The 16,617-nt window shown below is 36.1% G+C and overlaps 1 protein-coding gene across 13 annotated transcripts in view; it reads right to left on the bottom strand.

The window, feature by feature from the left end:
* PDE4D (phosphodiesterase 4D) overlaps window positions 1–16,617 on the bottom strand; it is a 1,508,086-nt gene that overhangs the window by 6,634 nt on the left and 1,484,835 nt on the right. For all 13 annotated transcript variants that reach the window (XM_027605099.2, XM_027605098.2, XM_027605101.2 and 10 more), the window contains 6 exons: window positions 11,433–11,526; window positions 9,921–10,093; window positions 9,232–9,330; window positions 8,221–8,385; window positions 7,118–7,217; window positions 630–784 (listed from right to left, as the gene is read on the bottom strand). In XM_027605099.2, the coding sequence (XP_027460900.1) occupies window positions 630–784; window positions 7,118–7,217; window positions 8,221–8,385; window positions 9,232–9,330; window positions 9,921–10,093; window positions 11,433–11,526 (786 nt within the window). The remainder of the gene's footprint in view (window positions 1–629; window positions 785–7,117; window positions 7,218–8,220; window positions 8,386–9,231; window positions 9,331–9,920; window positions 10,094–11,432; window positions 11,527–16,617) is intronic.

Genomic DNA, 16,617 nt, shown 5'->3' on the forward strand with positions numbered 1-16,617 from the left:
GGGATGAGATCTCCATGGATAAGAAATCAGCACACGTTCTGAAGTTTTTTCTGTTCCTTGGACTAGAAAGTGGTACCTGAACTATGACCAAGCAATTCAACGTTGCTCACAGAATACTTCAGAAAATGGTTAATTTTCTACTGTTCCAAGACAGATAATTCCTACCTTTGTAGGTATAAAGCTTAACACAGTAAGTTTCTGATAACCAGAGGCTTTCCTGTGTCTTCTAATTACTGTGAATAATATGCATAAAGGGAAGTCATGAATGTCTGTAAACAGCACCGTCTACTGACATAAATTTATTTTCCATTTCACAAGTGGAGAAAATCCATTTGAACTAACTGCTTTTGTTAGTCATTTTCCATGCCTGCCACCAGACTGGAGAAGTTCAGAAAATAAAACTAGAATGATGAGGACAAGCTGTCACTATTCTGAACTCCAAACTGCTGAAAGGAGAAAACCTACTGGAGAACCTCATTGCACAGCACAGGCGGCTTCTTGAATGTAAGAGGCAGCGTGAAATTTTGAAACACATGGTTCCATTTACCTGTTATTCATCTCATTCTTACTCTTTTAAAAAAAAAACACTTGCATTACAACTTTCTTTTTTGCTTTTATCAGCTACTTACAATGTCAATGACCATCTTCCTTAATGATTGTCTTTGCTTTTTGGTCAAATTCTGGAAAATATCACAGTTTTCTTCCTGAAGCAACTTAAAGCCCACAGCCAAATGATGGTTCTCCAAGACAGAAGAATCATTGTACATCAAGGCAAGTTCGGAGTCTTGGAAGATAGAAAGGAGATAAAAGATAAGCAAAGCCATTTTTTCTGAGTTTATCTTAGTCTTCATATTCTGAGACAGTTTGGGTTTAAGAAGCAATTCCCCTCAACATCTCTGTTAGCCTTACCATGACATGACACCACCCAGGAGAGAATAAACTAGTTAGTGTAACCGTGGAAAGGACCACTGGAATCTTGGGAGTGAATTCTAATGCTACTGACCTGCGACAAGTCATTTCACTCTACGGTCCTCAGCTGCCTCTTTTCTAAAGTGGAAGAAGAGTTGGGCCAAATGTTCTTGAACCTCCCCTCCAGATGTACCACAGGCAGCTGCATGGGCAGCAGGACATGGCATCATTTCTAATAGCTGTAACATGTCAACAGCATAAGGTGCACGTTCCTGCTAACTGTGGACCACCTTCCCAACATTTCATAGAATGTGAGGATCATGTGATTTAGGATTATACTCAAGGACAGTCTGGAACAAATGAACAATATTAGATTTGTTCATCTGCTCTTACTCATTTTTTTTTCCATAGCACAGCTTTGGAAGTCAAAGTGTTACTCATTTTTTCCATGTTCTTTCCCAAGTATCATGGCAGTCGCTACATACAGATATATAGCCCTTCCCACCTGCATGCTTGTGACTTCACAGAGACAGGTGTTCAGCTGCCTACATAACTCCATGGTGAAGATTTTGCTGCTCCCTTATGACTGCCCTGGACCTGTGTATTTTAGGCAGTAAGATCCTGCTCCTTTCTTGGTTCCTGTAAATAGTAGACCAACTCCATAAGGTAGTCATTAAAAAAAATTGGTGCTTTATTCTGTTTCCACTTAGGTCACTGTAAAGACCAAAAGCACATGTATTCGATCTTTTTTCCTGACTAATGCATGGGAAATATACATTCATTTCTAAGAAAGAAATATCCAATACTACTCAATGACTATTTTAAAGGAACCAGGAAGGAAAAGAGAGGTTTAAGACATATTTCTATTGTGAAATCCTATGAATTTACCAGTACTATAGAAATAGGAATTTACACATCTAAAGTTTTGCTCTCAAACTATAGGAACGGAGATGTTTAGAGTACCAAGGAGTAGGTATGTACAGTCTCTTTTGGGGGGATAAAACAATAGTGTTCACTCATTCATTCAGTTAGTATCTGGTCAAGTCTGACTTTCAAATAGTCTCTGAAAGCTTCTAACTGTGAACATTTATCTATAGATGTTAAACATAGAAATAAAAAAATTAACACTATATAGGATCTTAGCCCCTGGTATTTTTGTTTCTACAGTAGAATCCTATTAAAGAGATATATATTGGAAAGAAGGCAAATGTTTTCTGACTGGACAAATAACGCCCAATTCAACTTTCAGGGTTCTCATAAGGGAATAAATATGTTTATAGATAAGAGGCATTAATGCACCAACTGAGTCAGGCTTACAAAAACCCAGACAAGTTTATATACCTCATGAAGAAAGAAGAAAGAAAATAAGGCTGTGGAGCCTACAAAAGAACAAGGTGAGGATTGTTACTTTAAGGAAGAGGGTGATCTGTGGTACGGATGCTCTAACAACAAGTCTCAATTCTAATCAATGTAAAGATGACCTTGCACACAAAGGGCAGTCCAAAGAGTCCGGACAAAGCCTGCCTTGGAAAACTGTTGGCTCCTCACGTTTACTAAGAATCCAGACTGGCCAGAAAGGTGATGAAAAGATTTCTTACAAGTGGGTCTCCCCTGCCTCTCCAGTTTTGGGGCTGTTAACAAGAAGGTGGTGAAGACCACTGATTTTTAAATGAACATGTGGTAGCATTTAAGCAACTGAATCTCAGGGTAGTCACTTAACTTTCTACTCTTTAGGGCTGAAGGCACGTGGACACATCTAAAGGAGGTAAGATTATGCATCTCCTGAGAAGTTTTTCTCCAAAGACACTACTGCAGCACTTCTACATAGAATCCTTGAAGGTTCGGGCATTACCAGAAAGTTGCCTTCACACTTTGCTCTAAGGTACAGGAAGGTTGGGGGGGGGGTGAGAAAATAGTTTATAGAACATTTCTATTGAAACCCGTTCATCCTCAAGGCCCAGTACAAGTCACCTCTTGCATGAAGCCCTTCCTGATTACCATAGGCAGAGCTGCTCACTTTTTGCTATAAAGTCCGTTATAATTTGTACCACTGATTTGGCCCCAATCACATTCCACCTGACTTGTCATTATCTCTGTTCAAGTCTTAACAATCTCTTCCAAAGACCTCCCAACCCACTTAGAGACTTAAGACCCTATATAAAATGAAAAGTTATTCATGTAATGTGCATGGTTGTCTGGTTTCTCCAACACTTCTGAACAAAATATTTTTCCTTGAAATAGGGAAGGGAAGTGGTAGTTTTAAGATCTAGTTGCCAAGGACAAAGGATTAAAACTGGCTCACTCCCTCAATTCATTAATGCCCTATGCCTGTACCCTGCCTTATTTTTCTCCATGGGACTAGTCCCATCTGATATTCATGTGTTACAGTTTATTCTCTTCCAGTGGAATGCAAGCTCTTCAAAGCCAGGCCAGTACCTTGTTCACCCATTTATTCCTGATGCCTAGAACGTTGTTTGGCACACAGTAGACTCTCAGTATTTTTTTGTTGAATAAAATCTCAATCTCTGTAGTATTTCTGTGTAATCACATTTGATAAAAATGAATTCATCCTTATTTTGAAAGTGTTAGATTTATGCAGAAAAGTAACACTCTCTATATAACCCACAGACAAAGCTATGGAAAGCTCACTTTAAATGAGACCAAAGAGAACAGTGTGTATACCGGCAGCTAAATACAGCTCCACTTTACTACAGTGAAATGTCTGCTCTTGGAAACCAAAACCATATGCTTCGAACACATGACCAATGTGAGTAAATCTTTTTCCCTAAAACTTAGGCATCCTTGCTATAAACAAAAATTACTTGTTTTCCAAGTAAAATGTAATACTATATATCATCTGTACTTTTGACGGTGCTTTATTGTTTCAGAAAATAATGCTGTGAAGTCAAACGCTTTTGTTATGATAAATACTCTCCAGCATGTTCTATTCAAAACTTTATGATTCCATTTACATTTTATGGGTTTATTTACATGTACTGTCCTTGGAAAAGACTGACGCAGCTCCCTACCCTGGAATTTCAACTTCTCAAAATCCTACTCGGGTTCCCCCATTCCCCCAAATCACTTACAAAACTTAACCAACTCTGCCAGTAGAAATGATGTCTCTGTTTCTCAAAACCTCTGGCATGTTTACCAAGAGTGTACGTATCATTAGTATCAAATCATTTGGCACCTACAAGTGGAACAAATGATGGGAACTGTTGTCATCACTAAGAAGCAGAGGAGTACTTGGACTGGGAAGCAGCCTGGTGAGCTCCAGAACCCTTCTACCAGAGGTGGTCATGCCACCTCACTGCGCCTCTGGAGCCTCCTTAAAATAGGACAAGTGACCTCCCAACTATGGGTATGTAACTGTGATGATTAGAAGTCTTTAGACTTCTCTATTATAAGAAACAGATTCAACCCTTGGCTTTGGACAAGTTGGCAGCACCAGCTCCAAGGTAAGAGCTGGGAGTGTGCTAGTCTGAACCGCTGAGGCTCAATCAATCCATGAAAAAAACAGAAAACATACACTTAATGTCTATATATTAAAAGAAAAAAGGGGGGGTTGCTGCAAACTAAAAATAATCACATAATTTTGATAGAGTATTTCAACAAAGCTATTTATTACAAGTTTACAAGTTATGAGAGGGACTCCTTTATAGAATGCTATGAAGTTGAAACTTACTTGTGATACTGGTTACTTATTAACCTCTCCTGTGTCCTGAAATAAAATACTTGCTGGCATGACCCCTAGTCAAAAGCTAACTAAGGCCTTGAATTGTCATAACGACCCGGGGCCCTGATCCACCCTGGGATACTTTCGTGTACCAGCTGATGATGCTGATTCATTCTCGCAGGAATAACACAGCCTCCTCACACCCTGCCCTGGAGAAAACATTAGGGATCCAAAGCTGCTTTGGGAACTGTTAACCTCCTAGTGTTGCTGAGGTCTCGGAGAAAGGAGATCATCCCACCATCACTGAATAACAAAGTACTTCTAGAAGTAGGATCGGTTACCCTTCCACCTCAGGCAGGTCATCAGCAAAATGACCTTAAACAGGCCGCTGTTACTGTATGTATTAGTGTCCCCTAAATCTGTTCATCATCTATCTCAGAGGGTCTCAAACTTTGGAGGGCATCTGACTCATCTGTGGACTGACGCCTTGCTAGCTTCAATTTTACACTCATGGGTACCCTAATGACTGCCAGAGTTCTCCAGTGCCACCCTAAGCCCATTTGACCTTAGGGGGTCTCCGAGAGAGAATAACAGAGCCAGTTCTCATTTTTCTTAAAAACATTATCAGAGTACTTGGAAACAGTGACTTTATTATCCTCTGTTTTCATCTGGTCTCTAATCTCTTCTTAATTGTAATGCTACAGTAAGAGAAAAAAAGTACTGTATGGAGTAGAATGCAAAGATAACACACCAGTCTTTATCTTGGGTGTTAATTTAAAGAAAAAAAATGCATATCTTTTTTTAAAGGCTGACATTAAAACAACATTTTTATGTCTTTGTAAAACCTTGATATGCATGCATAAGAATCAAAATAATAAACCGGGTCAGGCTAAGGAAAAGTGCCAGTTATAGTACACTGTACTGTATGACCTCTCTGCCCTTCCCAGAAGGACACTCAACCCTAAGCACTGATACTGGAGACTCATATAGTTGCATCTGATGTGTATAAATAGTTATGTGTTAATATGTAGTAATGCCTTGATGACTCTTGAAAGCACCCCAGTATAGGTTCTCATAAGATAGCTGGAACATGAGATTTAGCCTCTCCAATCCTGGGTTAGTAAGTTCATAAACCAAACTTCTAAAATGTACTTGAGTAACCACACCTCTCAGGAAATCCATGACCTTCCCAACCCTCCTACGTATGAGTCACAGAGGTGCATTTTGTTATAGAGTAGTCCAGAGCCAACTGATATATAAAAAATAGATGTAAATAATCTTAAAGACCTGAGTTAAATCTCTCAAAATGAGGTTACATTTAAATTGCCTCTTTAAACCTGGCTACAGCAAAGTATAGGGAATAAAAGGGGAATGAAAAGATGCCAAAGAGTTTAACTTCTTTAGTCACAAGAAGGCTGTTAATCCACAATCTCACAGCAAAAAAAGGGCATATTTTTAACAGATATAAGAAATTCTCTAACAACTTTGCATTTTTTTGTATATAAATGTGAATTTATAACATTTGATATACCACAGTATATGGGAGGAAATTAAATAATACATTTAAATCATTTACCAATTAACTTCAAGTATCAAAAAGAATAGAAATTTTGTAAAACTGAAACCTCTTTGCAAAGGCATAGCTCAAGTATTGCCTAAACATTCCCTACAGAGGTTTTTCTATGAAGCCGTGTGTCAGAGATGCCCCATATTAAACAGTCTCTATCACTCCTCATATGTCCAAATTCAGTGATGCCTTTTTTTTTTTTAAATAAAGATTTTATTTATTTATTTGAGGGGGGGCAGGCAAGCACGTGCATGAGCAGAGGTTGGGGGTCTGCGGGTGAGAGAGAAGCTGGCTCCTCGCTGAGCAGGGAAACTGGGGCTCAATCCCAGGACCCTGTGATCATGACCTGAGCTGAAGGCAGACGCATAACCGACTGAGCCACCCAGGCGTCCCAAGGGCTGACTTCTTATTTGATGGTATGTCATGGGTTCAAGAAAAAATTTAATGGTTAAAAATATTTAAATAGAAGAGAAATCAGAAGAGATAAAAAGTCAAAGAGATGTTCCTACTGCCCTCAACAGAAGATGTAAAAAGGAAAGAACAGAGCTGGGCATGGTGGTGTATGAGGAAAGAGTAATCACAGCCTCTGAAGAGGATGAAATGACAACCTACATAAAGTGAGGAAGGTTTAACTTTTCCTGTTTTTATTTCAAACTTTAGGGACAATATAACTATCTAAATGTTTCTGCAAACTTTCACTTTTGATTATCCTTGTCTACTAACATATTATTTCTAGAGAAGTACTGGAATGCATGTTTTTCAAACAACATAAGCCTCATGGGATAGAATGATAATTTTCAGAGCTAGGTTACATTAACATACACTATCAATAAAATGCACATTTACACATCCCAAAAGAACATTATGGCTCTGGAAACATCCCAAGTTTATAAACAAGCTCAGTCATTCTAAAACATACAAAGGAAAAATTTTTTCTGCAAAAACAAACAAACTTCACTCACTTGTATTGATCAGAAACTGATTTGACACACCGGGATGATCTACATCATGTATTGCACTAGCAAAAATTGCTGCAAGAATCTCCAAATCTGTAAACACAGCCTATAAAATCAGACAAGACAGATAACATTATTATTCTGTAATAATATAATGGAAGACATATACAAATGTTGAAATTACTTCCTAGAATTTGTTGGAAAACAGAATGAAGCTTCAAAATATTTAATAGCTTGTTTTAAAAGTATTTAAGATGTTTAAGGATGTCCTGAAAATGTACATAAAATTAATGACATGAGCAATTATTTTCTTTCATTCAAACAGGGACTCTCAATCTCAGCAGAATTGACAACTGGGGCCAGATTATTCTTTGTTGTGGGAGGCTATCCTGTGCACTGTAGTATCAGGATCCCAGCATGAGATGTCAGAAGCATCTATCTCCCAAGTTGTGACAGACAACAAGGTCTCCACATATTGTCAAATGTCCCTGAGGATGGGGGGGGGTCAGGGCAGGAGGAATAGGGAGGAACCACCCCCAGTAGAGAACCACTTACTCAGATGATGAGGTATTAACACAATTTTATTATGAAAACAATCTGACCTATAAAATATATCAACAAGAGAATCTTTCCCCCAAATGATTAAGGAAATCAAATTGTCTTAATAAACATTTAATGGAACAACTTCTTAAAATCTGGTAGAATTAAAGATGTGTTTCTTTCTGAAAAATTCCATGAAAAATATCAAAGCATTGTCTCTATTTTGTAAATATCATCCGTTGAACTATAAATGTAAAAGGCATCAGGCTAAATTCCAAAAAAACTAAGTGAAACTGAATAAGCCAGATGTACTTTATGGAATGTCCACTAGGTCATTTCAAAGAAGCAGTATCGTGGACAGATGAATCCCTAAATCTTTGATCAACTTTCACAGGCAAAATTCATCAAAGGCTGAACTGTTTATTAATCACAACATTTCTTCCCTATAACTCAACATACTTCCCATGAAGCCATTAGTTTTCTGCCCCATACACCCTTCAGTATTGAAGTTTAAGAGATGTTTATGAGTAGCAGGTTAGTGGTCTCAAAGTTTTAGAAACCAGATTTACCTCCAAAGCAGGTGTAGATAACAGCACATGTGTTGACTGGACTACATCTGCAGCATGAATATTGTTGTGGTAGGCCACGTCAGCATGATAATGGTCTTCCAGGGTCATAAGGTATGTAATTAAAGTGTCTACTGGAATTTTAAATGTTTTTAATAAATCCCGTTCCTGTAGGAAAGGAAATCCTCTTAACATTTTGTTTTCACATAAAAATATTTTCCACAGAGCATGTTAAGAGAAAAATCACACCAGTGTCATCTATGGATAACCCAGAAATAGAAATAGCATTCTTACAGTGTCTAGTGAGGGAAATGGAACCCTTTGAGAATATCCAGGGGCTCTGGGGACAAAGCCAGGGTAGGGCTGTCCTTCCGGGGCCCCACGTTGCTTTCCTCAAGAGGTATGGTGTCAGGAACGAGCTGCCAACTGTCAAGGTGTCTGTGTCTGATAATCATGAAGGCAGCTTCAGCCCAGTACTGCTGACTTAGCTAATGGATCACACCAACTGGAACTCAGCATTTTCTCTAGGGTTGGAACTGCCATGCTAGTCCCATGTTGTCCACAGTCTCAACTCATTTATATCCTAATCCTGAGCTGGGGCAAAAGCTCAAGAGAATGGGGACATTGACATGAAGAGAGCAGTACAAGAAAGAGCAACTGAAGAAATTATATGCTAAGGTCGGTCAGCAAGGGGCTTACTCATTTTTTAGTTAGTACTCTACTCTGTGCAAATCAGGTCATGTAGATGATTTTTAAACTCTTGTTTTAATGAATTGCTTCAATTTTCCCACATGACTTCTTGGAATGGAAAAAATAACAAAACTGGTTTAGTTGTCTTTGATCCATACCCCATACTTTATCATTTGTCCCTTGGTAAAGGGGCAAATGAGAAAAAAAAGCATCAAAATAAGCAAAAGAGAGTGAATAGTAAAGAAGATAAAACACAAGCACATTTCACAGACTAGACATTATGTCACCCAATAAAGGAAAGGTGATAGAACTTAACCACATTACCTGAAAAATAGTATGCATGATAACAGTCAAAGGCCGGTTACCAGACAGCTCTGCTATTCTGAAAACATGAAGACCCCACTTATTCACATCTTCTAGTTCCTGGGGTTACAGAAAGATTGAAAAAAATTAGGAAGCCGAAGTGGAATATAAATCAATAAACACAGTCATTTAAATATTACTGACCTTAATAAAAAGAGTGTTAGATTTTTTAAAAAAAGGTTCATTTTAAATGTAATGGATCTAAGTACAGGCAAACTTCTAGGTAAACCCACTTAAATATACTGAAAACTGAATAGTATGCTTTAACCTTACGCCTTTGACAATACAATGTAGTTATACACTTTAACTATCAATTTCAAAGCATTTCTTCAATAGATAAAATCTATTCACAAAACCTTAACTATTCTTATGAAACTGAAAAGATATAAAATATTTCTAACTCTTGAAAGTAAAACAGTCAAATGGAAATGTAAAAAAGCAACAAACACATACACCAAACCACCTAAGTCCACATATTAATAACATCCAAATAATTTGTAAAGAGCTTTATAAAGTACTTTGCCACCTTTCAAAAAAAAAAAGGACCCCACAAATTAATGAACTAGTCCATCTACTTAAAAGAGAAAGAATCAAAACTCATTAAAAGGCATCCCAACATATTATAATCATGATCCTTAAAATCACCTTACCTTGGCAAGGACATCCTCTTGTTCAGTTTTAACCCCAAATCTTGGGATGCTTGAATTCGTCAAACTGGAGCTGTGCATCAACTTCTTGACCCCACTGATCTGAGACATTGGCCTTTTCTTTTTCTCCTTTTCCTTCTGAGTTGGAGAAGGAATTTCCACTTCATGTTGCTTATCTGAAGAAATTTAGAAAAGGTTCTACATTTACTGGTAAGTCTACCTGAATTGTTAATTTTTAATCATAATGTCCATAACTGGACAGGTTTTAATGAATTATATGTTCCAGAAAATGTTTCCAAGAAACACTTCTTTTATAGAAGTTGAGTATTTACAATTTGATATGGGCCTACTATGATACCCTCCAACACAAAATTGAGCAAATAAATCCCACTGCAAAATAATTAACATAAAATGTATTCAGTGGTTACTACTTGGATGGAATGCTGTAATAAATTTTTTTTTTGCAAGACTTATGATAGCAGACTTGGAAAAAACAAAACATGTTGGTTATTTCCACTGTTTATCAACTCCATCCCTGTTTGAAATTCACCTAGTGGCTTGGAAACTGCTCTTGCCACCTAAGGATTCCAGTTTTAACACTTATTTTGAAAAGGAAGGAACTTCATACACAAATATAAAAACAGCACTGGGTGAACCTAATGGCTTATTGAAGTGGGTCATAATGTAAGAATACAAACAGTATATTTGAATGACTTACATTGTTTCTGCTATTTTATATTTTATATTTTATATACTATAGTGAGATAATTATGTTATGATGTAACAAGGGGAGCATAGGAAATTTCCAGTATCATCTGATAAAGTAACTGTCAGATTCGCTGTTTTCAAATAAAAGACATTAGATGCCTCAGTATTTTCATCAACTATTTCAAGGCAGTGAGCTCCTCTAAATCATCCTTGCACATAGCGTGTGTTCAATAAGTGTCTCTTTAGTGAAAGTGCTAATTAGAGATTACAGCAATTTTGAAAATAAATTCAAATCAAGGATATGTTCACATTATTGACTTTCACTAAATGAATTTTCTTCCCGTGGATGGGGGGTGGGGTGATGTCCCAGTACACCACACTGTCAACTATTATTATCAGCAAGCTTTTCTTTAGTTGTTGTATTATATCTGCCTCATCAGTCTACCAGGCTTGGTGTTCATGCCCAGCAATGTCTGAAATTTAACAAGAATTTGTTAATACATGCATAGATCTCTCCATAAAACACATTTTATGGTTTAGTGCTTTGGAAAAACTGGCAACCTACAACTTTAATCCATAGAATCCCTAAAGTCCTGAATAAAACTAAAAGATAAAAAAATGCATTTTGTCACCTTAGATTCCAAAGCTTAGAGGCTTAGATACTCAAATTATTAATAGGATGAATGAAAACAAATGGAATTCCTAATACTCGTTTGCTTTCCAAAATCAGTTGGTGCCCCAATCCACTGCCAAAAACAAACAACTCAAAAGAAAACTTTAAAATTGCATTTAAATTATTATTCTCACCTAAGAATGTGTTTGATATATACTCTGACACTTGATTTCCAGACCGACTCATTTCAGAGAGATGGGTGAGCTCCCGATTAAGCATCCTTTTAAACTGAAAAAGAGAAAAACAAAATGAAGTAACATAAGAGGAAAATGCAATTGAGGTAATATGAGCATACTGTAAGATAGAGAAAACATGCCCAAGAATTTTTAAATTGTCCTGACAGTTTAGATCAGTGAAATCCAACAGAACTTTCTACAATGTTGGAAAGTTCTAGAATCTGAGCTGTCCATTACTGTAGCCACTAGTCACATGTGGCTCTTAAGCACTTGAAATATGGTTAGTGAAAATGAGCTGAATTTTGAATTTTATTTCATTTAAATTTAAATTTAAATAGCTACATGCAGCATAGATTTAGACACTCAAGGACATTAAGGGGGAGAAAGGAATAAAAATTAAGGTGCATTATTAGTATTTAGAGAAGGAAAAATCCTAATCTATTGGCACACATATGTGCTGCCACACAATAGAACACAATTTATCAATTAATTTGTCATTTGCAGAAATTAATACGTATACTGGTTAGAGGTTAAAATGTTGTCTTTTACCCCAAAGCAAAAGTGAATAGATTTGAGAATTCTTTCAGAACTATAGAGAAGTAAAATATTTGAACAGATACTATATACTTTTTCCTTTTAAAGTTTTTCCAAGTAGAAAGTATAAGATTTTCTGATTCTCAGTATCTGTGGGATTTACCAAGCCATTTCTCTAAAGTCATATAAATACAAAACAGGTCAGTTTTCAATACTCAACTTCATTACTTCACAATTTATTTTATTGATGCCATGGTGCCTATTTTATCCTAAGAAACAGTGGAATTGGGGTGCCTGGGTGGCTCAGTCATTAAGCGTCTGCCTTCGGCTCAGGTCATGATCCCAGGGTCCTGAGATTGGCCTGCTTCTCCCTCTCCCACTCCCCCTGCTTGTGTTCCCTCTCTGTCTCTCTCTGTCAAAAAATAAATAAAATCTTTAAAAAAAATGGAATTAACTTATAATCATCACATGGCATTACTCAAATCCAAGATTCTCTAGGACTTTATGCTTTTCCATCTATCAGCTGTTTGTTACTATGTTTTCTTTTGATTCCCAAAATAGCCCAGATGGTCCTTTAAGTATGCTTTAATATTTCTCTTAATATACAGAAACAATAATTTTTTCTGTTACATAGATTACTATTAGATACTTGATCAAAAAAGTCAAACACATTTTACTCTAATGTTTAGTAGCCTTTAGAATTTGAAATTTCACCATAAATTCTCATTTGAGTCTGGGGAAAAGAGAGTAGTGAATTTACCATTTAGTAATGTTTGAAATGTAATTCTAACTCAGTATTTAGTTTATTAGAATTTAAGAAAAAATCTTCTCTGAATAATTCATACCAAGGTGTCCTAATTCAAGATAATTTGGCAAATCGCTTCTAAAGGCAATCTTATTGGCCATTTAGATTAGGTATAGGAATTTATCACAAAAGTACTGAGGGAGATCAATAAAAACATTTCAACAGACTGCTGGGTGTAAGAAATGTATATTATCATCGTCTTGTAGCCAAAACTGAAGAACTGGCCATAACCACTATTCATTTTCCTGGTTGTTAATTTATAGGTCTAGGGAGTTTATTCTTGAACTCAGGAACATAAAGTTCATTTTTTTTGGTTCATGTATTTTTTTCAATAAATTTTCTCTGATTATAAAGTGCATACATGATAGAGAAAATCTAAAAAGCTATGTGGAAAAAATTAGAAATCGTGCATATCCCCATTGCTCAGAGATAACCACAGATAATTACCTATATTTCCATCTATTGTCTTTTTTCCCAACATTTACTTGTATATATTTTAAATTGGCATCATGCAGTATACAAAACATAGGCTGCTGCTTGTTTCCACTCCACATTATACATTATGATCTGCTGGGAAAAATCTGGGCCTCCTAAGAATATTCATGAAGACATTTATAATAGTGTACAAAACATTTTCTGTCCATTTTTCATAAAGTTATATTGAGTTAAGTTATAAGCTATTAACTAATTAAATGAGCTAATAGAAAGTATCTTGTTTTGGGCCTGGCACATAGCAGTTGCTTAACATTGAGTTCCTTCTATCTCCCAGTTCCCTGGGCCTTTTACAGTGATAGCTGATTTTTATCATTGCAGGACAAATAGATGGAAGATCTGACTAGTTAGGCCCACAAAAAAATACATATATAAACATCTAGCTCCCCTACCCATTCTAAAAAGTAATTTAGAATATTACTCACGTAGGAGATGATAACCATGCTTCAAAAATATGACAAAAAATACAATGAGCAAAGCAAAGGTAAGTAAATCCTTGCTTAACAAATGAAGTTTACTCTTGGAAAAACCTATTCTTTAGGCAAAACAAAATCAAAAGAGACTCTGCTAAACATTTAAAACATATACTGAGTGAATATCTCTTTGACCTGAAAGTGTCTGTGCTATGAATTAAAAGTTGCCAGTAAGAGCAGCCTGGTCATGACGAAGTGTGTTCTGGGGAGGGGGGCATGCTGGGCAGGTGGGCGGGGCCTTCAGCCACTGCTAGCCCTTCTTCAGTCCATACAGCGGCTGCTGTCCACCTGCCCTCCATGCATTTCTCTCCGTGTAACTAAAAAATGATGTAAGCTAGCACGTAGGGGAGGGTGCAATTGGAAAAGTTAGATAGGGCCCAGTTTTTCCATAAAACTACCTTCTAAATTGGAAGCAACCTAGTATGAGGAATATGTTGCCATATGCTCAGCAGAAAAAGTTACATGGTACCTGTAGATATGCAACACAAATTACTGGATTCTCTGGAATAATATAAATAATGAATTGTAATTTTCCTGGCAGTTCGTTTATATAATCCCTCAAAATAGCCAGTCAATAGAGATAACTAAGGCAAAAAAAGCCAGTGCAAGGAAATCTATTCTACAGACTGATAAATTACAGGTTGCATATGCACTGATTGTACCTGCACATACCCATCTATTCCCAGGCTACGCTTATGCTGTTCAAAACCCAGAAGTGTGGGGTGGAGAAACCCTTCAGCGCACACCTACATCCCTGCCAAGGTTAAGGTTTGTCAGGTGCTCTAAGGAAGGCAACGTTTCCTCTTAACATGATTAGAAGAGACAGTATTTTCAGCAGTCCTCTTTCTTCCCAAGGGAAAGGCTGTGGGAGATTTCTTAAAGACAATTTTCAAAGAGTCAATTAAGTTATAACATAAGAGCATTTTCTAAAAGGAGTTAAAATTGCTTCCCTTTTTTGCTGTTGATATAGAACTTTCCGGGAAGCTAAATTAATAACCACAAAGATTACCATCAGGGCTTTCTCAACTGGTCTTACAGTACGATTTTGGAGTATAGAGCTGGCTGTACTAAAGAACAAGACACTAAACAATTCAACAATCATTTTAAAATCTAAGTGGAATCTCTCTCATTTAAGATGACTACATACCATTTAAGAGGATAACTACACAAAATTATCCTGAGAGGAAAATGATTAGAAAAGGTAATAAAATATGTTTTTCCTAGAACATTGCTACAGTCCTCAATTTATAGATTTAGAAGAGATACAATACAGAACTGATTAAAAAAAAAAAACTGGTTGCAAGATGCAGAACAATTTAATTGAGCATTTAGATATTTTAAAAAATGACCTCTAAATATTTTCTGTTGATGAGTTATTCTGATTGCTTTTGGTCTAAACAGTATGAAATAATAGATGGAATTACTGTTCCAACAATGAAAAAAAGAGGAAGATTTAAGTGAATGCTTTCAAATCCTTTGTTCTCATCATGCATCAGAATGTCTGCGTGCAGCATGTAAAGCATAAAGAAAAGTGAAAATGCAGTTGAAATAAATTCTGTATTTTGCTTTTTAAACTCCCATTTTCCAATTTATGTTCTACATTTAAGACTGTTGAGGAAGCAAAATTAAATAATAAAATAAAGTTAGAGTATTCTTAAATACAATCCCTGTATGCCAATGTCCTGGGTACATTTTATATTCTCCTAGTATATAATTAAGAAGGTGGTAAAGGTCAAACATTCAGAAAATCCTTGCCCTGTCCCACCCTTGACCCCAGCCAATATTCTGCTAAAAATCATTTGAATATGCTGCATTGTGATATATTACAAGTTTGGTAGATATAAGCATTAAAAGCTAAAATAAATACTGCATTGGCTGTATAAAAATAAATCTGTCAAAATGCATAACACTAAATATATTTGTATTTGCCCTTCTTAGGTGTTTTTAGCAGCATACTATTAAAACATAAACAAGGCTGGCCAGCAACAATTTTCCTCAAAAATATAAGCTCTACAATTCCTTAGATTCTTGGAAGTATTGTTCATAATCATAATACAAATATGAAGCCCTTCAAAAACAAAAAATGAGCAGTCTTAAAGCTAAGAGATGAGTTCTAGGGAGATTACGGGATTTTCCTTTATTCCTATAGTTTTCTGTACTAAAAAAATTTTTTAAGCCAAAAATGGCTAACAAAATTCAAATAATGGAAGTCTGTATATTTCAAAAACAATTAAAAAAATTTGGGCCATCCACTGACTTAAAATGAAGTGGGGAATCATGACTCCTTGGACAACTAAAAGTGAAATAAGTTTTCTTAGAATGCAAGAAAATCTCACAGCAAAGAGGATATTTTCCTCTACAAAGAAACAAAGAAAATGAAAAATATTTCAGTCTGCGAGTCCTTAAAGTAATGGGAAAGGATTCTTAAAAATTATGTATTTTGATTGGCTCAAATGTTCAAGAATAGATTTCAAGTTCTGAAGTGATGCTTCATTTAGGACTGAAGAAGGTTTCTCTACCTCCTGCTTCTGTTACAGAGATCAGATCGCCAGGCTAGCATTACCATGAGGCATGCGGGAGGCTTTGCCAAGCGGAACAGAATCTTAGTAAAATTCAGTGATTTACTTCATTTCCTGAGATTAACAAAAGTAGCAGTATCAGATGAACTTATATATTTCTTTCAGTTTTACAAATAGATAATTAGGTTTTCATTTTAATAATATATCACTTAAATAGTCAAGTAATGTCAATTTTTAATGTCATCTAGAGCTTTATATCCAAAGATGAAAAAAAAAAATACCCATCAGGTTAAAGTGGTATAGATTTTTAGAGTCACAAA

Source organism: Zalophus californianus, chromosome 5 (assembly GCF_009762305.2).
Source record: "Zalophus californianus isolate mZalCal1 chromosome 5, mZalCal1.pri.v2, whole genome shotgun sequence".
Lineage (NCBI taxonomy): Eukaryota > Metazoa > Chordata > Mammalia > Carnivora > Otariidae > Zalophus > Zalophus californianus.